This window comes from Nelumbo nucifera, chromosome 4 (genome assembly GCF_055504915.1).
Source record: "Nelumbo nucifera cultivar China Antique chromosome 4, China Antique-T2T, whole genome shotgun sequence".
Lineage (NCBI taxonomy): Eukaryota > Viridiplantae > Streptophyta > Magnoliopsida > Proteales > Nelumbonaceae > Nelumbo > Nelumbo nucifera.
In genome coordinates this window covers 82,266,378-82,293,552 of record NC_142652.1, presented here as the reverse complement: position 1 = coordinate 82,293,552, position 27,175 = coordinate 82,266,378, and the positions used below count along the sequence as shown (strand labels likewise).

Below are 27,175 nucleotides of genomic sequence, written 5' to 3'. Positions count from 1 at the left end.
GCGGGCCGATCGTTCGAACCGATAATCGGACCCCTGACCGGTTTGTTCACTGGGTCAGTTTTAAAAACCATGGTATGAAATTGTGATTCTCTCTCTTTCATTTTTTTTTCATGAACCATGTAATGTGATGAAGTATGAAATTATGGCTCTCTCTCTCTCTCGCTAGGGATGCAAGTAGGGAGGATGGGCCAGGTTTAACTCAGGCCTACCCTGAATTGAAATTTGATGCATTCGAGTTGGCTCAAGCCTCAGGTTTGCTCAAATTGGTCAATCAACTGATATATATCCATGCACGCATACATATTTGTATGATTTATCAAAAAAAAAAATGCATATATGTATTTACATAGGTAGATCAGAGTATCAGACTTAAGATAAGGTAGGGCGGAGATTGGATAAGGTTTGAGCTAAGGGCTAGGCCAGGTCCTTTAAAAATAGAAATAAAAAAACAGAATTTTGGGATGGAATCAAATGCATTCTTATCAAAGCAAATGAATTCTCTATTGTTTCTGCTTTTGCCTCTATTTATCTCTTTTTTATCGGGATCTCAGGATCTGCAAGGAATACAATCATGTGTGGATTGGGATCGTCTGTTCTCTCCCTCTGCCCATCTCAATGTCCTCTCATTCATGGAACGGCACTTGTTTCACTACACGAGCAAAATCCCTCAGCGTGTGAAAGGCATAGACAGAGAGCTAACCATTTCTATCTTCATTTTTCATCATTCTCATCCATGCCTTATCCCAACTATATGGGGTTGGCTACATGAATCCTGTTTTGCCAATCGGTTCCATCTTCATTTTTCATATTTAATAAAAATATTTAAATAAAATAAAAAAAGTAAATCAAAGTTGAACAACCAAATATTGCAGTTAATCTTTATGTTTTTCTTACAAACCCTAACCGATTGGCGGATACTTCTCTTGTTCTCCGTCTCTTGCACCTACCTATTTGGAGAATATTGTGGCGTTCACATCAGTTAACACTGTTCATTGTCACCATTTAAAGTAGCTCTTTTCTTTGTACGTAATAGAAGACAGGAAGAGAAATTGATTGAGGATAGGTGATGAAACTCCTGCTTCTTCGCCATCTATTGTTTTCTTTGGTTTTTCCTTTTTCTGTTACCAGTTTTGGACCCTGTGTGGCTATGCATTGTTTAGCAATGTATAACAGACTCGACGTCTATACCCATACAATCCCAAACCATTGTTGATGATAGTTTCAGTCTTTGGAGTGCGGATAACATTTTGTAAGTGGAGTGGCAAGGCAAAGGATGTTGATTTCCCTAAAGGATAGAGGATGACCGGATGTCTGTGAGTAGGATGAGTCTTAGTGGAAACTCAGGGATAACATTTGATGTGGAAATATCTTGGAGGTAACATGACCGGAGGTCTATTTAGGAATAGGGGTCTGAAATTAGAATGCGAATAGGCCATTTCAATTCCAACTGTTTGATGGAATGGGAGTGACATTCCCCCATTACCATTTAAAATTCCATTCTAACTGATTCCAATTTTCATTCAGATTAATTAGACCATTTCAATTCGGGTTCCAGTAGATTTTACTTTTGATTCGGATTGTAAACCAAACATTCCCTAATGGGACAAAAGAGAGGGCTTGTTGCCTCCCCTCTGTGCTGTACAGCCTTAACTTTCTAGTTTCTACCTAGGTAAATATAATGCTTTGACATGTAATTGATAATTTCAGATACGAATTAGTAACGATTCTGACAATAAGATATGAATGATAGTAATTTCAAGACATTGTGAAGTACAACCCCAAACTCGCAGACTGATAACCAATAGGCTGATATTTATCAAAATTCATCCAGGGGAAGTCTGATTGATCAAAGCTCTTCTAGTTTCAGACCCTTCCGGCCTCTCAAAAATTGCTGTCATAAAAAAAAGAAATTGCAACCCTTGAAAATCAATGCTTCCTAAATCCTAATCCCTAAAAACAAGGGTGTCTTGCGAAGAGCGGAAGCAACAGATTGAAATAAAGTGTGATATATCTTGTAAATTCTATTTCATCCGTCTGCAAACTAAACTGACTAGGAATTGGCCCTGTTCCGCTTAAGTCCCAGTTTCTAACTACCAAACTCTCAACGGAAACAAAACATTTGATTACATAATGATCTCCTTGGACAACAAATTCCAAAATCAACCATGATTCTCCCAAGGTAGAAAGTTGCAAATTGATTAGCGTCATGAGCTCAAAGACACATGCACTCCCTGGCACCTCCATGTAACGCAGCTCCTTGCTTGAAAATTATGTTTAAGAATAGAAGGGGCAAGGAGAACAGAAATTCAGATAAATCTATATCTCCCCCAGGAAGAAAAAAGGAAGGTGGGGAGGGGGCAGCCAATGTACAAATATAATGAAATGTTCTAACAATTGACCACAATGATATGGTAACAAGTTAAAGAAACCACAAGGGATTACCAACACAAAATGGTGCCGTTTTTGAGATGCAAGATTCACAAAGGAGGCCTTGGGTTGAAATGGAGGGGGAACCTTGAACTGACTTAACGAGGAACCTTCTTGCGGCTCAGTATCTCTTGTTCTTTCAGGCGATGCTGGAATCTTGCCAAACGAGCTTGAAGGCTAACCAGACTTGCTGCCTTGCGCGAAAGAACAAAACTCAACTGGGTAACGTAGTTGTCAATGAGACTACCAGGCTGATCTACTTCTGCTAACAGTTTCATCTCCTGATGCAGCAAAACCATAGAAGATGAAGATCACAACATTTTATATTTATAATAACAAGTATTGCATAGTCCAGCAATTACAATGCAAAGAAAAAGTGAAGTGAGAAAACATTTCTGCCATAATAAAAAAAAGTGGGCAAAAATATTAAGAACAAAAGAAAAAACCACAGAGAAAACTTATATGGATTAATAGGACTTAAAAGAACATCATAATTAGTTATTACAACTTAAAATTAATTGGTTGATGAGTTTGATTTGGATAAGATCTGAGAATAACCAAATTTGATCCAGTCACATTTTCATTTATTGTGTACACAAATCTGATTAGTTGATAAAATGATATTCAAATTTGAATGGGAGTTTGAACCTACAATATTTTAATTGAAAGCTAACACTTAAATTAAATATGCCAAGAAATAATTAGTTATTATAAAAAATTAAATATCATCATCATCATCTAAGCCTTGTCCCAGCTATATGAAGTCAGCTGCATGAATCCTGTTTTGCCATTCCATTCTATTTAGTGTCATACGATTGATAAATTATGAGCACTTAAATCATTTCTTACTACTTCAGTGCATTCCTTTTTGGTCTGCCCCTAGCTCCTTCCAGTCCCTTCAACTTACAACAGATTGCTTCTTATGGTTGTTGTTGTAGATGTTCTATGCCTTATTTTAATCACCTATTGGAGTTACTCCTAGGTTCATTTCTGACCATATTCTAAACCAAATGACCAAATCAGCCATTTCCTGATTTCTGAATTCCTACTTAAGACATTTATTTCTCCTAAATTATGTATAATATTTTGGTCCTCTTAAATGCATAGAGCATTAAGTTCTGTTACTATCCCGTTCAATAAGATGACACCAGATATTTGATTTATTTAGTCATCAAAAAGTAAATGTTACATCAAGGGATGGTGATCAATCAAAACCTTCCATCAAACAATGGCCTCCTACATTTTCTATGTACTCACTTCTTTGGTCTATATTGAGTTTAAATGCACCATATGCTGAACCCCAATTGACAGTAGCCATTTTTTTTTGAAAGTATATGAAATGTTTTATTAGAAGGAAAAAGAAATTACAAAGGAAGGTGATGTAGAACCCCAATTGACAATAGATTTTGCATCCACCTAACCACACGCATCTTATACCCTTTAACCCTATTATCCTTTCAGTTCATATAAACATGAAAACACCATAATTATAGTCCTTCACGCCCCCAGAAACCCCAAATAAACGACATGAGCAACCCCCAATAACAATCTGACCCACAACCCAACCAGGTGATGTTTCTGTCTTAATTCGATTCTTTAGCTCCCTGGATGAGATTCACTTTTCTTCTCTTTGATGACCTTTTTGTTTTCTTTCATACCTTGTTAGGACCTACACCTACAACAAGCAGGCCGCCTTTCAACCTGGTGAACATCTTTGAAACCTGTATCTGATGCTGATTCCTTTGATTCTTGAAGCGTCTGACTCGGTCACTCTGTAGATTTTTCTCAACTTCCTTTGAGATTACCAACCCAACCTTACTTTTCCAGATTCCAACATCCCTTCTTCCTTCTCTTCTCTCTTTCCCCCTTTACAGCTTCCTCGTCACCTCCACCTGAAATCAACTTCTCTTGGGCCATGAAGGTATCAATGTTACCACCAGCCTCTGAATTTTCTCATTTCTCATCCTCACCCTACTTCTTTCCTCCGACTCTCTCTGAATGCTTCATTCACAAATTCTTCCCCACCTAACAAGCATAAACCCAATATTTTGCTAACTTTTTTTTTTTATCAATAACACTTTCATTAAATCATCGATAGAAGATTTACAAGAGGAAGACAAACACACTTATCTTCCAAGAGCAACAAAGAACCTCAAGAAAAGGAAAAAAAGGAAAAAACACTAAAGTTACAGCTTAGCCCAAAACAGTGAATCCCTTTCTGCCCCTTGTTTAGCTAAACCGTCAGCTAGGGAATTAGCCGATCTTTTAACCCAACATATATCTTAACTTCCATCTCCCGCACCAGCCACTTGAATTTCCTCCTCTCATTGTTGTACTTCCATAAGCCATTGTTATCTTTAATCAGCCACCCTATCACCACCTCTGAATCCCCTTCAATTATGAGTTTCCTGATGTTCAACTCCTTAGCTTTCTAGACTCCTTCTATAACTGCAAAGATCTCAGCTCTAAGGGAGTCACCCACTCCAATTGGGCCTGAGAACATGGAAGAAATGACCCCATTCTCATCCCTAAAAACACCCCCAATCCCCGATTGTCCCGGATTTCCCCTACTACACCCATCAAAGTTTAATTTCAAGAATCCACCAGGTGGAGGGGTCCAAGCCACACTCATTACTGACTTGGTCTGTGTGCAATTTGCAATTTCACCCCACTTCCTCAACATGTCATCCACAGTGTAATCTGTGAATAGCTCCAAAAATTTCAGCCACTGTACAACCCTAATATGTATGCTAGCCCTCAGATCTGCTGCTCCTCCCTCAGCTTCTGAGAATATCCTGGAGTTTCTTTCTTCCAAAAGTGTCCAACATACTGCAGCCCTTAGTCCTCTCCACATAGACCTTCCCCTTTTTATCCGCCACTTGAAAAAAGAAGGGGAAAAAAGGCCCTACAAGTCTGATGGGAGAAAGCCCACTCCCAAATTGACCTCGCAAAATGGCAAGACACCAGTAGGTGAAAACCAGTCTCCCCATCCGCTTTACAAAGAACACACCGATGAGGTGACAAGCAAGTATTGGGTCTCTTCTTTTGGAGTAGATCACCAATGTTGATTCTTTCCAGATAAGCTTCCCAACAAAAACTGCCAACCCTAGGAGCTATTGCTCTGCACCAAACCTCATCAACAGGGAAAGGGGGGAAAGTAGGACTGGTGGACTGACTTAAGACTTTAAAGAAAGAAACACAAGAAAATATGCCATTGGGGGTAGGTGTCCAAATTCTAGAATCCGCCCTAGTGGGGTCTAAGACAACGTTATCAAGAAGTGCAATAAAGCTCGAAATACTGTCGAAGTCTGAGTCCCTCAAATCCCTTCTTAGAACCAAGTTCCACCCAATCCCAGAAGTGGAAGAGAATGGGGTGGTGAAAGACGAGATTGGCTCATTTTTCGAATCAGAAAGAGCAAACAAAGAAGGAAACTGATCCTTTAGAGGGGCACTCCCCACCCAGGTTTGTTCCCAAAATTTTATGGAGTTACTGGAATTCAAATCATATCTGATATTAGGGGAGAAAACTGGTAGCAAGTCATGAATGGCTTTCCAAGGAGAATTGCTTGTGATCCTAGCTCTGATTCCAGCGTCCCATCCACTGTACTCCAGCCCATGTATACTTGCCACTATTTTAGCCCATAGCTTCTCCTTCTCCATAGGGAACCTCCACAACAACTTTCCCAAAAGAGTCATATTCCTTCTCCTAATACTCCCAAGCCCCAAACCACCACAAGTCTTACTCCTACACACTATCTCCCAACTAACTCTGTGATCCCTCTTCTCCTCTCCCGGCTCCCATAGGAAATCTCTCATTAGCTTCCCCAATTTGTTAGCAACCTTCATTGGGATTTTAAACACCGACAAGAAAAAAGATGGGTAAGTTAGCAAGCGTGGCCTTAATTAGTGTAGTTCTCCTACCAAGAGAGAGGTAGTTCTTTTTCCAGGATACCAGTCTTTTTTCAAACCTTTCCACCATCGGGTTCCAAAAGCTCTCTCTCATAGGATTATCACCTAATGGCAACCCTAAGTAGTTCAAAGGCCACCCCGAGACTTCACACCCCAGCACTTCAGCACTCTCCCTGATCTCTCCCTCCTCCAAATTCACCCCCACTACACAGCTTTTCCCAAGCTTAGTATTTTGCTAACTTCCAGTACTGTGCTTACTATTTTGTTCATATTGTAGGACTCCCCCTGTTGAGAAAACCCCAGACAGATTCGAATGGCACAATAAAATAAAGAGAAAATAGAGATAAAGAGAAATACAAAACAGAGAACACACAGATTTGCGTGGTTCGACTTATAGCCTATGTCCACGGCTGAAGGAGAAGTAATCCACTATAGAATCAACAATATACAAGACAAAACCCCCAAACTACATAACTCTTCATATTCAGGTCAGACCCATTAGCTGAATATGGACTGGGTCTGTACCACGAATTTTGCCTTTGGGTTTTTTGTCAACTTGATTCAGAGCCTGTCATGAAGCAGGTTGCAATAAAGGATTCAGGGCACAAACATAACACCCCCTTCCCCACTGGATGAGTCTCATCAACAACTACCTCAACCTAGTGTTTTAAAAGCGCAAGGGCCAATTTGTGCCTGAGGCGCAAGGCAAGGCACACGCCTTTTTGAAGCAAGGCACAAAAATACAAAAAATGCTAAGAAAATAAAAAACTGTTAGAAAATTCAAAAAATAAAAAATATTAAACATAATATTAATAAAAAATATAAACATAATTTTAAAATAAATGTTTTAAAAAATCTATTGTCTAAAATTAAAATACATAAACATAACATGTAAAGTATATTCAAATGAGAATTTAATAATGAAATCAAACATAAAGCATTTTCAAGCATGTAAAACCCACAATCTCTTTTTTTCTTAATTTCATTACTTCAAGTTGATAATGTGATGTAAAACATATTGCATTCTTGATTCTACAAGTCGCCTTTGTACCATGCCCCACAAGTCAAGCCCGAACAAGTCCATGTTAGGACCTTAAATTCTTAATTTTCAACATAAAAAATAATGAATGAACAACAAGGCACGTTAGGCGTGCACCTTTTGAAAGGGCTGTACCTAGGACCTAGGTGAGGTGCATACCCTAAAATCCGCCTAGGTGCGCCTTTTAAATGTTCTACATATTTGGTTAGCATGGCCTAAAGGTAAGAATAATTGTCCTTCACATAGGTGTTCGAGGGGAATCTAGGCCCTTAATGGGTAAAAGTTTTAAGAAACAAAGGAAGAAAAATTAGAGCTTTGTATTTGGAAGCATTTTAAAAGGCGTGGGAGGCGTACGAAGGCGTATGCAAGAGGCATTGACGCCTTTGAGGCATACACCTCCTACGCTTTTTTCATGAGGCATACTAGAGGCATACGCCTCATGCGCCTCACACACACCTCATATAAAAAGACGTAAAAAAAAGAAAAAAAGCAAAGGAAAGGAAAAAAGAAAGGGAACGAAAATAAAGAGTAGAAAAATAAAAGTAAAAGGAAGGGAAGAAAAAAAGAAAATAAAGATTTTTTATTAAACATAAAGAAAAATGGGATCCTCCTTCCTCTTCTTCTTCCTCCCCTTCCTCCTCCTCCCTCCTCATCCCCCTCCTCTTAAGGAGGCTTACGCCTCATGCCTCCACATTTTAAAACATTGGTATTCGGAGCCTATTGGTGAAGGAGACTCTAAAAGGTGACTCCAAGGTGATAATAAGCTCGTTAAGAAATGGGTATAGAGAATTATGAACTTTATTGGCTAATCTATGTCTGTGTATGTTAGGCTTGAAGTACCACATTTGGTAGTACATAGGGGCTGTTAAGCTAATCTTTTCCTTGAGAGATTCTGGAGGCACCACATGTTAGGCCTTCTAGTATATTTAGGATTGGAATTCGCTTAATTGTATTAGATTTGGATCAGATCAAGATCATGGTCCCATCCACTGAATGCCTTCAAAAAGTACCTGGGTATAGAATTATAGACTGTATTCTAAAAAATTCCTCACAAAATGATTTAATAATAAGTGATTGAAGCTGAATGGATAACATAACCAATTGTGCGTAACAATTGTTCTGTCACCAGAAAAATAAAAAGAAAAAATTGGTAGTTCACATGTGAAACGACAAATATCATTAACAAAATATGGGCATAAACTTCTTGAAAGAGAGGGCGAAAAATCAAGACTTACTTCGCGGACAATTTCCATTGTATCTTCAATTTCTTTTCTATGAGCTGAAATTAGAGCTTCTTCTTCCTACAGAAGCGGATTCAGGAAAGAATATCAACATTAAAAAAAAAAAAACTTTGACATGCCTTATTATAACATAACAAAATAGAGAAAATAAAATTTTATAGTGGGATTTGTGCAAACATCCTACCTCAAGTATTGCATTGATCTCTCCATCATGGCAAGGAGGCTCAGGTTCATATTGTTTGGTTCCAACGTTGTTTACTGTAGAATCATATGAACTCTGTTGCTTGTAGCTAGTTGACAAGTCAGATCCAGAACCATCTCTTTTTGCCCAGTTTCCCTGCTTCTCTGATTTTTCTTCCTTGATCTTTCTATGAGGGGGAGACACCTTTTGCACTTTCTCCTCCTCTAGAGCATTATTTGTGTTTTGAATAGAGGACACTTTATGACTAGTACTACCACCAAATGTGTTTCTCAAGTCAACCCTCTCCCGATCCAAAGAACAAGAAATCATTCCACCATCCTCCCTGCCATTGAAGTGATAATTTGAAGGCATGCTAGAGGGCTGTCTGTCAAAATCAGCAGTAGAATTGTAGTTCTCTTTTTCTACAACCCTTCTGCCCATATCTGTCGCTTTCATTTCTTGGTTTTGGTCATAACCATCCTCTGGCTCAACAGAGACTGGCAAAGATGGTACCGATGAAGATTCCTTACTAGCAGGACCTGGGCCCTGATCCTTTTTAGCATTCCCACTCTTTGAGAGACTCTTAACCCTGTTCAATCAGCAGTTTCTTTTATGAATCAATTCAAAATATAAATAGGAAGAATGGAAGCACCATTTCTATTGATGCATATTTTCATTCACATTCAAACCGGTCCTACCTGTCGGCATATCTCAAAGTATTGAGTGTGTGTTCACAGGACCCTGCATTTGGAGAAATGCAAGAGATCATCACAGTTCTTGAGTTGCCAACAAAGGAATCACGGAGTACCTCCGTGAGTTTGCTTCCACGAAATGGGATATGAATCTGATCATTGTCAAGGGCACGAATGCACTCCTTGAGGGCCAAAAGACTTTTATTAATTTCTGCTCCTTCAATCCTGCAATAGTATAAGCAAGTGGAAGTGGATAAGATTGAAGCATAAAGATTTGTAGTATAGTCTAAAAAGAGTGATACCACAGATATACTCAAAAAGTCGGTGCAATCTCCCCCACTTAAGTGGTTCCCCTTGAAGATCTCCCACATTACAAGAATATATGCTAGTTCCAAACAATGACTATTGTTGATTGAATTGCATATCATGTTCCCTTTTGCTGACTAAAGAATGTGATAGGCTGGGTGGCTGAATTTATTTCATTTTGGACCCATCTAATAGTTAAACCCCCCATCTGATGTGCATTGAATGGACTGGCATGCCATTGCCAAAGCTTATTTGTGGTCTACCTAACAACTAAACAATGTGTTCAGAGGATATGGCTAGCTAAATGTAGATTGAACTCAAACAAGGTATAGAGCATTTGACAAATGATCAATAAGACCTGTGTACATACAAGTTCACACTGCAGATCATAATTCACAAATAAAGGGTAAATAAGTATAAAAAACATGAGTTGTTATAAATGTTACAATGACTTGATGCAAATAACTTGGAATAGGGAAAGGAAAAGAACATAGTAAAACATACCTTGTTTGTCGATCATTGTCAGTAGTGTCAGCACCTCGTTCACTACCAGCAAGATCAATAAAAGAGATCTTCCCAATAACCTTCGCACCTTTGGATTCATTTCCATCATTGTGTCTTTTGGATTCCTTTATCTCACTATGCTTCTTAATGGCAAGTTGTAAAATAGCATGTGATCTTGAAGATTCTTCATTGGCACCAGTAGAGCCTGTACTTCGTGCTGCATTTCCCCTCTCAATGTATTCCTTAACAATCTGTACATCTGAGACCTCAAACTCCTGCAGTCCAACAATGCAAACTTGCTGTCGTCCATCTTCCCTCATGCAGAGTTTCCTAGTTAAGAACATTTACATGGAAAAATAAACACTATAAAATGTAAATATGCTACTAACACAAGAACAAGATATCCCTGTAAAATATACCAAGTATAATAATCCTAAGGCTTTGTGTTTGCTAGCTGTTATCCACAAGCACATCCCATAGTTATTTTGTGTGACCTCCTAGACCTGTACAAACTGCACAGAAGCTCTCTTCCCTAGATGGGGCGACTCACATCTATTGGGTCACTTGGGCCAGTCTATTTTCAACACCACTTTCCTTCTTTTGGTTACTCCTAATAATAATAATAATAATAATAATAATAATAACAATAACAATAACAATAACAATAACAATAACAATAACAATAACAATAACAATAACAATAACAATAACAATAACAATAACAATAACAATAACAATAACAATAACAATAACAATAACAATAACAATAACAATAACAATAACAATAACAATAACAATAAACAATAACAATAATAATAATAATAATAATAATAATAATAATAATAATAATAACTCACAAAAAGAAAAGCCTGAAGCCCTGGATGCAAGTGTTTAACCATTCTATAATCTCAATTAATTGCTCAACACTGCCCAGAATCTTTGCTTTGTTTTCGGGGCCAAACAGTTGGGGTTACATCAAATTGAAATAGAAGGAGACTCTAAATTGTTAATTGATTGGTTGCAAGCAGGTAGTTTGGGAACCTGGATTTATAGACAACCTATGAGGGAAATATTCAACATAACAAGGGAGATTGGTGCTTGCTTCAAGTGGACAAGAAGATCAGCTAATGGACTAGCTGATACCTTAGCCAAACAAGGGACTGTTAGCGAGAGTTTGTTCTGGGCAGTGCTGTGATAAAGATTACCTTGGACTCAACACCCTATTGTAGGGGTTGACAGTTGTATCGTAATATTTTGTTAATGAAGTAAGTTACTGTTTCCAATGAAAAAATAATTGCTCAATGGAAATTTGTGTCTGAATTCCCAAGATACAGGGATGGAACAAAAACAAAAGCAGAGAAATAGACTGACCTTCTATCACTGAGCAGATCAAAGAGCTTTCCACCATATATCTCAAAATAGCTAAGCCACAACCTAAATCTCTGATTACGGTAGGTGGGCTGATTTAATAGTCTGACAAGGTCCTCTGCTGCTCTAAGTGGTAGTGGTTGCATTGTGAATGTCTTACCACTCCCTGAAAATAATTATGAAGTACACAGTTTTGATCATTGCTACCTTGCCAAAGCTTCAAAAACACTTACTATAATTAATTATTTTTCTTTTTGTCATTCTTTTATTATTATTATTATTATTATTATTATTTTTTCTTTGGTTGGGAGGTATGCTCAAAAAACAAATTTCAGAAAAATCAAACTAAGTATTGAGTGAGTTGCATGGGGGAAAAGCAGTACAATGCATCAGAAATTTGTAACTTCTACAGTCCTACCTGCAATTGTTGGTCACAAGTGAACTTGTTTATTAGTTTGTTCATTTCTTCATTTAAAATTAAGCGATGATGATAAGAGAAATTTGTACTTCTAACAAATAGACTTGTTTTCTAACAAATAAATAAGACTAACTGATAGAAAAATGAATATAATAAGGCAATCATTTTTACTTCTGAGAAGGAAAAGGAAAAAATAGAATCTTGGATATTAGTGATGTTTAACATTTTTAGCTTTGAGAAAAATATGGTTATTGCAGAAAAAAAAAATCAGTGGAACAATCAATTGCTTTAGCGATAAAATAGCCAGTGGCCTTCATGGTATGCAATCTGAGGAAGGGAACAGCAAGATCTCTACGCACCTGTCTGGCCATATGCAAAGCATGTAGCTTTTGTTCGCTGGAAAATGGTAGGAATTATTGGCTGTACTGTGACACGATATACCTGTTACAATGAGCAGGTTAGAGAAAATAAAATAAAATAAAAAATCTTCTAATACAAATGAAAGCATGGGTGAGAAGGTTAGAGACAAAAAAATCTACCAAACAGAACAAAGATTGAGAGAGGGCCTATGGTTAAATAAGGCTGGTATTAATAGCTTCAAGGACGAAGCAAAAAATGGATATTGTAGGTAAGTCTTGAGGAAGATAAAATGAAAAAGCAACCAAGAAAAATGTAACGTCCAAATTACATGAAAAAGAGCAGCATAGGAAATTAGAATCTCTGACAATATTAGTATTACCTCATCATTGGTGACATGTTCATCTAGAACAGCATCAAAACAAAATTCATGCTTCTCCACGTATGCGGTCAAATCCACCTGTCAGCAGAAATTTAATTCAACTCCAAGTCAACATAAATCCGACATCATAGCATGCATTAGGAAGACAAGTCCGGCTGATCAAGTAAGCTATTCTGATGCAGCAGACAAGTATCCAAACCTTTAACTTTGGCTCATGGACAGTTAAGTATGCATTATCATATACTGTTACAATATCATCCTCTTTCCGGGACAGTTCCTTCTTATTTAAAGGCCTTTTACGCACCTGAGACAGAACATTAAAACATTAGAGAATCTCATATTACAAATATGTTAAGAATTCAGTTTCATATTTCTTTGATTGTGATTCATATAGTAATTCAATCTTGTAACAGAGATGCAGACCAGGAAGAAGAGAGAGATGAGGGAGAGAAGAGAAAGAGAGATTTGGGCTAAGAGAAACCAGCCGAACCTCTCTTAGAAGAGAACATTAGAGAATAAGTGCAAGTACAATAATGCCCCTGTTTTCTTTTGGTTTACTAGATTACCCTGCCTCCCAAGACATAACATAAAACAGCTCTTGAAGAGTATTCAGTCTTGTGGATCATAAAAAATAATTCAATCTTGAAACTCTAATAGACATAACGGATAGACTAAAAGCAAGATCAGATTACATTTCATATTCTTTCTATCAAAAAAAAAAGTTACTAGTATGTTTTATCAGTAAAAAATCAATGCAACTTATTTTTTCTATCAGCAAGAAAACAAAAGGTTGCAAGACTAGTCACTTGACTACCCCCCCCCCCCCCCAACACTAGTGGGGTGGGACAGCTTCCAAGCACAAATGATCCCCATTAACTCCTCTAGCTGGCATCTCTGCTATGGAGTTCACACTTCACAGACCTTTGGACCCATCTAAATGAGGTGTCCATGCTGATTGCCAAGGATTGTTGTTGACAGAGCCTCAACCTTAATGGATTTTTTTTTTTTTTGATCAGCAACTAAGAAAATGAATTCATTAAGCAAATAAAGAAGCACAACAAGACATTGTGAAGGATATAAATAGACACCCTGTTTAGCTAGACCGTCCGCCAAACAGTTGGCAGATCTTCTAACCCATTGGACTTGAATAATCATGTTCCAAGAAAGCCATTTGAACCACTTAAGGTTCCTTAGATGCCAAGAGATTCCTACCCCTTTCCTTAACCAGTCCACTACTAATTTGGAATCACCTTCAATGATTAGCCTTTGAAAACCCAACTCCTTCTCCTTGCTCAACTGGACTTGAGAAGAAGGCACAAATATTGCCCTCCTCATCCTTGATCATCCCACCAATTCCAGAGGGACCTGGATTCCCACACAACTCCCATAAAAATTTAGTTTCAACCAGCCACAAGGCAGGGGTGACTAGTCCACTGCTGCAATCTGTCTTCTAGAAGATGAGGCAGCTATAACCCCCCAAGCTCGGAAAAAGAAAACATCTACTTTAAAGTCTGAGAAAAGAACCAAGGTCTTGGCCCACTGTGTCACTCTTAGGGTTATGACCTCAATCAATGCGTCCTTATTCCTTTCCTTTCCCTAAATATTCAAGTGTTTTCCTCCCAAACTGTCCAGATCACTCCCTTGTACATTTCCACATCAATCTCCCCCTCCCAGTAGAACAGCTACAAACAGAAAGGCTAAACAACTCTCCCAAATTAACAGGAGGAAGCCAACTGCAACTAAAAAGCAAAGCGGACCAGTCCCAGATAAACAAAGGGACAGGAGATAAGGAGATGAACTGCAGTCTCACCGTTAAGCTTGCATAAGCAGCACCAATTGGGGGACAAGCAAAGTTTGGCATCTTCTTTTGAAGTTTATCACAAGTATTAATGCAACCGTGGTACACTTCCCAACAAAGCAATGACTCTAGGAGGGATGTGGGAACACCAAATTTCCTTAGCAGTGAAAGTATGAGAAAGGGAAGGTAAGGATGTTACAAGGGAGCTAAAACAAAGACTTACAAGTGAAGGTCCTGACCGAATTGAGGGTTCACATCCTACTATCCACACCCCCTCCCCAAGAACTACAGGATTTAGCAAGGTAAGCAAAGCAGACACAAGAGGAATTTCAGACTCTAAGATTCCTTGTGAGTTCCAAATTCCAGTTTAAACCAAAAGGAGGAGGGGAACAAACGAACTCAGACACAAGTCTACCTTTGAGATTGGAAATGGGACTCCCCAATCCATATATCTTCCCAAAACCAAATATTCTGATCTGAAACCAAGTCATACCTGATGTGTCTAAGGAAGATAGGAAGACAGTCGTGGATGACTTTCCGAGGGTAGCCAAAATAGCCCAGTGAAGTCAACCAGCATCCCATCCATTACTTGACAACCCATGAATACTTGCTACCACTTTGTGCCAAAGCCTTTCACTTTCCAATGGGAATCTCCATAGTCATTTGCTCAACAAAGCCCAATTTTTCACTCTAATATTCTAAATTCCAAAGTCCAAACCCCCCTTTTGCCTTAAGCTTCATCACTTTCTCCCAACTCAGCAAATGATCTTTCTTCCCTTCCTTGGGTTCCCACAAAAAATCTCTCATGATCTTTTCCAATTTTCTCACAACAACTTAGGGCATTTTAAAAACCAACATGTAGTAGACAGGAAGATTAGCTAGGGTTGTCACCAAGGGATAACCCTATATACTTGATCAGCCAGTTTCCTTTCTCAAACCCCAAATAGCCTGCCAAATCCCCCAAAACATCTTCCTATACATTAATGCCAACCAATAAACTTTTACCCCAATTAATCTTCAAATTGGAGACCCTCTCAAAGAGATTCACTACCAACTTTAGATTCTCCACCCCCCCTATAATCCCCATAACAAAAAACTAAGATATCATCTGCAAATTGTAGATTAGTTACCTAGATTTCATCCCTCCCAACCGACCAACCATTAATCAACCGTAGACCATTGGTGCTCTAATGATCAACTTGGAGACCCTCTCAAAGAGATTCACTACCAACTTCAAATTCTCCACCCCCTCTCTACAATCCCCATCGCAAAAAACTAAGATATCATCTGCAAATTGTAGATGAGTTACCTAGATTCCATCCCTCCCAACTGACCAACCATTAATCAACCACAAACCATTGGCTCTAATGATCAACTTGCTAAGAACCTCGGCTATCAAAGTGGATAGGAAGGGTAAAAGTGGATCACCTTGTCTTAGACCACAAAACCCTTCAAAAAAATCAACCACCGAACCATTGACAAGAATTGAGTAGTGGATAGATTGTAAGCAACCTCTAATCCATTTACACCATAGCTCCCCAAAGCCACAACTTCTCATGATATTAATTAAGAACTCCCAATCCACAAGATCATAGGCTTTCTCCACATCCAATTTAACCACTACCCCTTTCTTCCTTAATCTCTTCTAGGCCTCAAGACACTCATCAGTAATTAATATTTGACCCACAATTTGCCTATCCTGAGCAAAAGCCCTTTGAAACTAATAGATAAGGGAGGGAATGACCTTCTTCACTCTAAGAGACAAGACCTTGGCAATTATCTTGTAAATTCTCGTAACTAAACTGACAGGTCGGAAATCCTTAGGATTAGCAGCACCAATTTTCTTATGAACCAAAGCTATGAAAGTTGAGTTCATTCCTAGACTGACAATACCCCTTATATGAAATTCTCTGAACACTCTAACCAAATCAGCTTTGATGATCTCCCAGAAATCCTGATAAAAGGCCATTGTGAAACCATCAGGGCCTAACGCTTTCAACCTTAATGGAATTCCCATCAAACAAGATAATGCAGTTGAAATAGAAGGGAAAGAAAGACTCATTTCACCACTAATCTAAGGAGATTATATTGAGGTTGTAACTTCGTGTTGGATTAAAAACAAACTGTATCAGGTATGAATCTTTTACTAGAAATAATTTTAAATTCTAGAAGCATGAATAGGTAGGGCAATCCTCTTTGAAAGACCAGTTTCCTTCTCTGTATGCTCTGTCCAATTTTAGAAAAGAGATTGTCTCAAAGTTTGTGTCCCCCTCTGCCTCCAGTAACAGTTTTAACATATTAGGGACTAGCAAGGAGAGTTGGGGATTCAGAGTTACCCTATGCCTTGAGCCTATTAAAATTCTTGATGGGGTTTACTTGGATCCCAATAAGCCTAATAGTCAGATTTGGACTCCTCTCTTTGGTTCTTTCACTTGTGCCTTCTTCTTTAGAGTCTTGTCTGCCCTTTGTTACATCCTTTTCCTACAAAGGAGGTTTGGTGCCAACACATCCTGCGGAGATTTCAGTTTGGAGGTTTTTCAGTACAAAAAAACTTGCTGCTTGTAGAAAAAAGGATGCCTTTGTGTTGCTTATCTCTTTGTTGATGTGTACTTTGCAAAGCTAATGATAAAACTTGCTATCACTTGCTAGTCTCTTGCCAATTTGTTGCTTGTATTTGGGAATGGTTTTTCTCTTTGCTCAGACGCAAGTGGAGTCTTCCTTCCAATATGCCAAGCTTATTTGCCTCGACAACATTTTCTTGGCCAAAAAAAGGGGGTAGACTTTGTTGTAATCTAGGTCACTACAATGCTAAAACTCTAAACTCTTGTACTTCAATGAGCAATTGATGAGTTAATAAATGTTTTATTTACTGATAAAAAAGAGTAGAATCGTGTGGATATGTACAAGGGCAGCAATCATTTGGATAGTTTGGGAAGAAAGGAATGCAAGAATCTTCAAGGAAAAGGAGAGAAGTTTGGAAGAAATGGTTGAATGCATCACCATTAAGGTGGCATATTAGGTGAAAAGTTTAGATAATTTCTCTTCATTTACAATAGACAATATATCCAAAAATTGGACAGAAGAAGCAAGGACTTCAACAAGAAAGTCATCCATAAGCAGAGAGTCAATTCCACCTTAAGAGGATTTTCTAAAGCTTAATTTTGATGGTAGCAGTATTGCAAATCCAGGCCCTTCAGGAACAGGAGGTAGCTTCAAAAATAAAGAAGGCCATACAGTCGCACCATTCTCAAGTCCAATTGGTATAGGGTCACAGGTCAACAGTTCACCCGTAGTTATGTTATAGCCTTTAAATCAGGATCTTGAATATACACCCTTAGATCATATACTCCCTTAGATCTAGGTTTACTGGGGTAGATGGAAAAATAAGAGGAAAAGAAAGAGATGGGAGAAAGATTAAGATTGGATATTTGTAGGTGTCAAAGATTGAGAAAGTCAGAGAGTGAGGAGAAAGGTCGAGTAGCCACAGCCGGTAGGCTGACAGTGGCTCTCCCACAGCTGCAATAGAAGTGGAGGAAGGAGCACAGGAGCAATGTAGATCCATCTTCTCAGAGAGAGAGAGAGACAACAATGGAGAGACCCACTTTTTTATCTGGTTGATGGTTTGAACGGTTCAACCAAGTGAATCAACAATGGTTTAAAAACATTGCTTAAGGGTGGAGATTATGGTTAAAGGGCAAAGAGGAATATCACCAACTTAATTATTGGAGGTGATCCAAGGCTAGTAATTGGATGGTTGCAAGATGTTGAGGCTGCCCTTTGGTTGTATCAGATTGAACTTAAAAAGTTTAAACGGCTGACTAGAGGAATGGATGTGAGATTTTAGTGGGTAAAAAGGGAAGCAAATAGCATGGCCGATGCTCTAGCTAAGCAAGGAGTGGGAAGAGATCAATTATTTTGGGCACAGCTGAAAGCAAGTAAAAAGAAAGAGAGGTAAGAATCTCTCCAGAGCATGAATGTATATTTGTACATTATTATTACAATTAATAAAATTTCTGGTTATTGATAAAAAAAAAAAATTGTATCCTGAGAAAGACTATATTATTTGTACAATAGAGTGAAAAATTATCAACAAGTGAACCAACATACCTTAACTTCAAGAAAAACGTAAAGAGGTAAGAATCCTTATCTCTCCAAAGGGCAAATGTATGCTTGTAGATTATTATTACACTTAAAATTTCTGGTTATTGATAAAAAAAAAAACTGTACCCTGAGAAAGATTATTTGTACAATAGAGTGAAAAGTTATCAACAAGTGAACCAACATACCACAACTTTAATCTTAGCCAAATTGCTCTCCTTTGCACTACTCTCTTTTTCAGTAGTTGGCAATCTAATTGAGGCATCTGTTTGGTTTTTTGGTTGCCTGCTAGTAATTCCATCAAAGTCATCATCAAACCCCCTCGTAACAGATGGTATGAAAGGTGATGGCTCAAAGGGTTCTGACATAACATGCTGCCAACAGGATAAAACAATATTGTCAACAAAAGCAAAGGAAGAAATGCAAATATGCACTCCAAAGTTATATACCAACAGGAGATAACCAATCGCATGCATTTTCATCACAAAAAGATAAAAGCCTTACTGACCAAATTTAAAATGAATGTCCAGAAAGGTTTTAATATAAAATGCAATTGCCATCAATATGACATATAAAGTAGTAAGCATTTTAGGGGATAAAAAAAATAAGGAAAACTTGCAGTGTTCTTTCTTATCCTCTTAGAGGTTATCAGTCTCATGACCAATCCAATAGTGGATTCACTGCATTTATCCATTGTACTAACAATAAAGTCACATTTATGCAACTTCTTCTCTCTCATAGAAGTAATCCTATAAAGAAAAGTGGACAAAACTAAGAAAATATAGAATCATATAAACAGACTTGCAACTTAGTGCAAAGACATGTTTAAAAGGTAAGTACTTAATATTGCAACCTTGGCTAACTTGTATATAGGGGTGCAAGTCGGGTACCTAATCTGAAGAATGTACACTGCACCGGGCCCGGGCTCCCAGGCCAGGACCATTGAAATTTTGATAAAATCCCAACCTGAGCCCACCCAAATTGCGCCTCTACTTGTGTACCTCATTTTTGACAAATTGGAGAAAAGATGATCCTTGGAGACTAATAATAAATGACAAGCACAGAACTAATTCAACCTTCAGTAACCAGAGCTTTCACATAAGTGCACATTCTATGTGTAAACTGCCAATTGTACCTTTCTTAATGGAACCACAGTAGGATCTCTCCTAAAAAGTAAGAAGCATAATGGCAGTGGTAGACCTTTTGGAGGGCGGGGGGTGGTAAGGCAGCCAGTCTGCAACTAGGAAGCTATGGCCTGCCAAGGCAATTCTATTCCTAGGAAACAACAAAGTTTAACCTATGAAACCGAGACAAATAAATGCATATACATATTTAATAATGTATAAATAATATGTATTTGTCATCATCGTCATCATCAAAGACTCATCCCAATTATATGGGGCAGTGATTTAAAAGGCGTGCCTGAGGCATGCCTAGGCGCACAACTGAGGTGCATTTTAGGGTAGGCACCTCGCCCAGATCCTAGGCGCAGCACTTTCAAAAGGTGCATGCCTGGTGTGCCTAGGTGCACCTGATGCACCTTGTGCCTTGGCCCAGGCGTGCGCCTTTTGAAAATTGTATGCTTTTTTGCCTTTTTTGAACCTAACGGCTGGGCCAAGGTGCTATTTGCGAGAACCCCCTATTTGCTAATGTTGTTCATTCAATCATCTTAATAGAATATCTTCTTAAAAGGCAATTAAAATTATAAAATCATTATTTTTTGTGTGAGAATTAAGAATTTAAGACCCTAACATGGACTTATTTGGGCTTGCCTCGAGGGGTGTGGCACAAAGGTAACTCGTGGAATCAAGAATGTAATATGTTTTACATCACATTAGCTACTTGAAGTAATGCAATTGAGGAAAAAAAGAGATTGTGGGCTTTACATGCTTGAAAATGTTTTATATGTTTGATTTTATTTTTAAATTTTCATTTGAATATGCTTTACATGTTATGTGTATGTATTTTAATTTTAGATAATAGGTTTTTTAAACCATTAATTTTAAAATTTAAGTTTATATTTCTTATTAATATTATGTTTAATATTTTATATTTTGCATTTTTTGGCATTTTTTTGAATTTTCTGACATTTTTTTTATTTTTTAGCAATTTTTGCACCTTGTTTCAAAAAGACGTGTGCCTTGCCTTGCACCTTGAGCGCAAATTGGCCCCTGCGCCTTCGCTTTTAAAACACTGATATGGGGTTAGCTACATGAATCCTGTTTCACCATTCCATTCTGTTTTACATTTGTACATAAGCAATATTTTTTTTATCATCATTTGTACATAAGCAATATTATTAAACTCAATGTGGTTCACAATTCAAATAATAAGATTCATTAAAAAAAATCATAATTGAATCAAATTGGACTCCTACATATTCAGATCTCTCCCCTTAATTCCATTTTGGCTAGAACCATGATTGCACCTCAATGATCTCTTCCCTATATGGTTGGGACAAGGCTTAGATGATACTGATGATCAAAGAATTCATCATAGGATTCATGAGAATTTGGCAAAAGTTTCTATGCCAGCTTCCAACCTGACACAACCATCCTCCTTATCCAGGCTTGGGACAAGGTGGTGTAAGATAATCTCAGGTAACAGTATCAGCAAGATGAAGCCAAAAAAGAAAAAAAAAATGTAATTCTCCTCTCCAACAATTCAGCAATTACCCAACTCCTCTAATTACAACCCACAAACCAACAAAAACAAATGATCCTCGATAACAAAGACTCCTACAGTCCTACCCATCTACATCATAAAAAAAGACTCCTATCCACCTACAATATCCACTATGAAAACCACAACCCTCACAAAAATTACTAAATCATCCCAAAATACCAAATTTGCCCTTAACTATTTGCCAATATAAAATTAGCCCTCGACCTGCAATCATTTTGTACATATCACTCAAACCTCTCCATAACACCTCCAAAAATACCTCCTAATAACTTCAATAACTTCTGCTTGTTCTCCTTTCCACCTACAGAAGAAAGAACTCGCCTATATACTAGTTGGGTTCTATTTCAGGCCCTGTAGAATCTGGATTAAAACTTTTCTTTCTCACCTCTTCTAATTCCATAAACACTTCTGGCATGATCTCTTCACTGCCCAAGATAAACAACCCTAATTTCTTTCCAACTTATATTTCTTTATCAATCACTTTATCAAGGTCTTCTTGTTAATAGGGGTGTAAACGGATCGAATTCGAATCGAATCAGGCAATATCCCAATTCGAATCCGATTAGAAAATCCAATATTCAAATTCGACTAATTAATTATTTTAGGTAATTAATAAATATATAAATTATTTATATAATTTAATTATTATATATATAAATTATATAAAACACTTAAATATTTTATATATTATATATAAGAATTAAATAATCGGTTGAATTCAAATATTTATCGAATCGAATCAAGTCATATCCGAATTCGAATCCGATTAACTATTCGATATAATAGGATATCTGAATTCGATTAACTAGATATTCAAGTATCCGAATTCGTTTCGATTATGTTGAATCTCGACTTCGAAATCGGATTTTCAAATACCATTGACACCCCTACTTGTTACTTCCAACACTTGGTTAAAATGTCAAATACTACTAAATCATCTTTAGCCTCCTCCACTGGCACCTCCATTACTTTATCCTACATCTCTTTTATGCATTCTTTACCCAACACGTCTATCAGACCATCAGCCAACCATGTTCTATATTTTGATCCTTAAGTGCATCCCCCAACAGGCATCTTCAAAGAATTCTCCTCCAAAGCTTTTGCAATGCCTTGTTTATTACCACAAGTCTCTCCATCATTGACAAATTTATAAAGACTAAATTATCCCATCAAATTTGATGGTCAAATGGATACAAGGAAGAGAAAAAATGTGATCGTTGTATAGGTCCACAACACCTTTAGCCAGTTGATTGTTCTCCTTCACTACCTTTCTTTTGTAAACCCTCTTAAAACTTCTTACAAGGATCAATTCCATAGAGAGTTAGAGACCACCTCTCAAACAAGAAAAAGCTTTTGTAGTATGTATCAAACTATGATTCTTATGCCCCTTAATTCCCCTCCCAACTCCAGAATTCTAATTCATCCCCATTGCTTCCTTTGTAGTTGAAATATGTAGTCTGCAATTGTCAACCTCTGAGCCATCTCCTTGTGCAACAACATCTTTATGCCTCAACTCAAACCCTAGTCTTCCAAGTAAGACCTAATAGCATACCTCTACTCTAGGCTTCCCCCCAGCATTTCTTTTTTTGATGAATAACAGTAAATTTCAATATTTCATTAATAACCACCATACTACACAAAAAAGTGCAGTAGGCCATTGGGAACAAATCATCTCACCCTATAGGGGCCTAATACACCAAAAGAAAAGAAAAAAACATTGAAAGAATCAGCATTCAGCTTTCTCTAATACCCTTTATATCTTTCCCCTATCATTATTGTTTTTAGATCCACTATCTCTAACATATCAATTCTAACTCTCAGATGAATCATGCAACAGAGGACCAGCATTTCCCTTTTCCTGATTAACATCCATACTGCCTTGACTAAAGGAACAGCTCTTCTCCACATCTTTGTTATTGATTTGAGGCTCACTAGATTCCTAAACAAACTCATAGCTGTAATTCATATCACCAAATTGCAATGCATTGCTTATTTAAGTCCTCTGCACTTCACAAGCTGTATCCCCCGTCCCAAAAATCACATCCTCATCTCCCTCATTGAAATCCATATATTTAGCTCTACGCCTCTACCATCAGATTCACCTTTCTCCACAACCCTATAAGAAGCAGTGTTTTGAAAAGTGCTGGAGGTGCACCTCCTGGCAAGGTGCTAAGAAAATGCCTGGAGGAACAGCCAAGAGGTGCGCAGACCCTTGAAGCGAGAAGCGTACAACTTTAGCATAGAGGCATATGAGGCATCAACCTCTATTGTGCTTTATACTAGAGGCTTACACCTCATATACTTTTATACTTAAGCCAATTTTACTTCTCATAAAATTTATATTGACCAACCTAAAACATTGCAACTTCTCATAAAATGATATCAAACACAACCTAAATCACTAAATAACTGCTGACTAAACAACAACTATGGAATACCTGGTTTCTAGGGAAATTTTGATTTATCTTTAGTAAGTTCTTTGGTTCAAAGTAATATGCACAGATATATAAGGATTAAAATCCCTCATTTCTAAGCCTACAAGCACTTGAATCAACCCAGATAGTTCAAATATAAGTGCTCATTTGTTTCCACTAAAATGCTTATAGTTATAACCCACTTAGAAGGTAACCCATGTGATATGCTTCCAGAAAACCCAGGCAGTTGATTAGTCAACGCCTAGGTAATGCTTTTAAATACACTGATGAGCATGTAATAGAGTGGTATTTGTTTTCCTCTATAAAGAGGGTTGATGGATTAGCTTCCCTTCCATATGAAAATGCCTCAGGATTGTATCTCATATTTTTTTCTCTGAGTTCATAAAATTCTATCAGTTACTGATATATATATATATATATATATTTCTTGTATCACTTAAAGGCTAAAGCATATAGACATTTTCATTTTATTTAGCAGTGTGCAAATGCTTGGAAAAGCATGACATTTATACACACTAAGTTAGGTTGGATTTCTTTTCCATTCAATGCAGGACATCCATCTATACCACCTTCTTTCATGCACCTTTTCCCCCTCAAATTTGTAGAAAAAATCCATGATCTTTAACAAAAATGTGCATCTCTCCCCTGACATCAGGAGTTTCCTAAATTTGGCACTCCCATGAACCCATTCCCACATCCACTCCACACTTGGTTACTTAGATATAAACTCATTTTTGCTACATTTTCCACTATGCCATTTTTTTCTAAGAAAGTAAGGAATTGCAAATCCAACTAGTAATTTTTCAAGTATTATGTAACTAGGTTAAAGCTGAAGTGCATATGTAAAAGCTTTACCTAAAAACAAGTTGCTGCATTTTTTTTCATAAGTAATTCTTTCTTTTATAAGTTTTTATATTAAGTAATTCTTTTTTATAAGTTTTTATCATAAGTAATTCTTATAAATGCCAGTTTTGTAGAAAATAAACAGAATGCAATTTCTCCATGAACTGCTGTCATGCATAAATTATCAAGATGAGTCTTTATTCCTTCAAAATCATGAGCATAAAATAAAATGGATACATCAAGTATTGTTTGAAAAATTATATTTTGCTAGATATTATTTGAAAAAAAATTAATACATACTAATTCCTCTTTTTATCAATAAAAACAAACAAAAATGAAGTTATTAATGATGAAGTGTAACAAAGTAAGAAGCCCCTACACTTGTATAAAATTGAAGTATGGGGGACAATATACAGCATATAGCTCAACCAAGCTGCAATATGATGTAGAGAAAAATACAGAGCCCTGTATACGTAAAAATACACTAATTACTTTTCACAAATCAATTGGTTGGAAGTTCCTCTACGGTTCAATCTAAGAACAAAAAGTAAGCATAATTTTCCAATGCAAGAGAAAATAGTTAGACCAGATAAGAAATGTGTCCTTTCATAGAGTAAAATATACCACAAACATTTGGCAACATACCTCAGAAAGAAGTTCTGTGTCATCCATAGCATGAAGATCCAAAAGCCCAGCTCCAAATTCTCCTCTGAGTTCAGGGGAATAGAAACCATCTGTTGCAGTACCTGAACTTTGAGCAGGTGGTGTGTATGGTTCAGAACCAGACTCCCCATTGAAGTTGATGTTCCTCAATAATTTAAAAAGTTTTTGCTTTTCTTCTGCAGATTGTGCTCCATAACCCTTTCCATAACATCAAGACGTGATTGCTTTATTATCTCAAAATCAAAAGCCTTATAGAAAATGCATATTAAATTAAAATGCGCTACAATATAATAAATAAATAAATAAATAAATAAATAAAAGAAGTTCCGAGTAATAAGGAACAAACAGCAAACATATATACTTGATCATCCTGATGATGATAATCAAACCAACCACTCATAGTAAGAGTAGAAGTAAACCTAAGTTTTAATCCTGTGTGAATCCAATCTCAGCATTCTGTTACCATAGGGAACAGAAATGAGGATGCTTTTCCCAATCACAAATTATTCTAAAATAAAATGAAAACATGACATGCAATGAAGGGGAAACGTTTTTGTACCTGCATGAGGAGGTTTGGGAGGAGGCGTTGATCGATGCCAGTTGAAGCCAAAGGAGAGGCCAGATGCTGCAACCCTGCGGACTGGAGCCACCGTGCCATGACTGCATCGCCGGCATCGCTGGCGGGGCCTGCGTTGTGCAGGGATGTACCGCTTGGGTGATCATACAGAGCAGCCGCAGCAGCAGCGGCATTGCTCTGTTGCATCTGGCCACCCATGTGGCGTTGTGCGCGACGTTGCGGAGCCAATTTTCACTTTTAATGAAAGACCACTTCAAAGGAAAAAAAAAAATTATGGTTAACAAATAGAAGATAAGTTTCACTGACCAAGAAACAAGTAAATGGCAATGGAAAACCCTAAATCTACGCGTCTCAGCGATCTATACTCACAATGAGGCGAAAATTCGAAGATCACGCAAAACATTAACGTTTTTCTCCTCAAAATTTCAAAAATCGAGATCTAGAGCCTCTGAATCTGCAATCGAAAAGAATTTGATAGATGTGACCCTAATCCAAACAATTAGGAAATAAATCTAGCCCTAGTAGTCATACAAAAGAGATGAAACTGTGAATCTATTCCAAATCAGAACATTGAAATAACTCCTGGAGAAAGAAACAGAAAATAAAACCTACAATTACCAGGATAAAGTCCGGAACAAAATGTATATTGGTGGCCGATCACGGTGGAGATTTGCTGTCCAAACGCTTGAAAACGTAAATTAGATCCAGGCTCTAGCAAAACTAAGAGAAACAAAGGCCCAATTACGCTGCAATGGCTATCGCGAGCGCTCTGAACCTTCTCTCTCTGTCTGCAATAGCAATAGCTATCACGAGTTTCATATAATACGATGCTTTTATGAGGAACAAGAAATATTTCATCTGCAGCAAAGAAAAAATAAATAGATATATTTCATCTTCAGACTTCAATACACCAAACGGCTAGGATAATTAATTGATTGACTAACATGACCCCGTATTTTTGCAAATTTACACCAAACAGAGAATTAATTGCCAGCGGGAATCAAGATTCAACTTCAAGAGCTTCTTTCGGTTGGGTTGGATTCAGGCAAAGTTTCATAATTCCGAAAACACCCTTTATGCTGAATCCACCGCAAAAAACCATGTAAGGGAGTGTTTGGTAAAGAGGAAAATTTGTTGTTTTCAGACCTTTCATTTTTCACTCCCACCATACAATGTTTTTAAAACCGACTCGAAAGCCAAACTGCTTTTGCCTCTGGATTGTGGGTCACTGGTTTGGCCATCCGGGACAAAC

The 27,175-nt window shown here is 37.5% G+C and overlaps 1 protein-coding gene across 1 annotated transcript; it reads right to left on the bottom strand.

Moving 5' to 3' along the window:
* Nucleotides 1-1,990: 1,990 nt before the first annotated feature.
* Nucleotides 1,991-26,788, bottom strand: LOC104606166 (kinesin-like protein KIN-13A). The gene is made up of 14 exons (XM_010271243.3): nucleotides 26,542-26,788; nucleotides 26,293-26,377; nucleotides 25,906-26,174; nucleotides 25,329-25,544; nucleotides 18,909-19,094; nucleotides 13,024-13,128; nucleotides 12,825-12,902; nucleotides 12,445-12,526; nucleotides 11,671-11,833; nucleotides 10,300-10,629; nucleotides 9,496-9,714; nucleotides 8,801-9,386; nucleotides 8,611-8,676; nucleotides 1,991-2,708 (listed from the first exon to the last, which is right to left on the bottom strand). The coding sequence occupies exons 3-14, from the start codon at nucleotides 26,119-26,121 to the stop codon at nucleotides 2,526-2,528; spliced, it is 2,430 nt and encodes an 809-aa protein (XP_010269545.1). The 5' UTR covers nucleotides 26,122-26,174; nucleotides 26,293-26,377; nucleotides 26,542-26,788; the 3' UTR covers nucleotides 1,991-2,525.
* Between the last annotated feature and the right edge of the window lie 387 nt (nucleotides 26,789-27,175).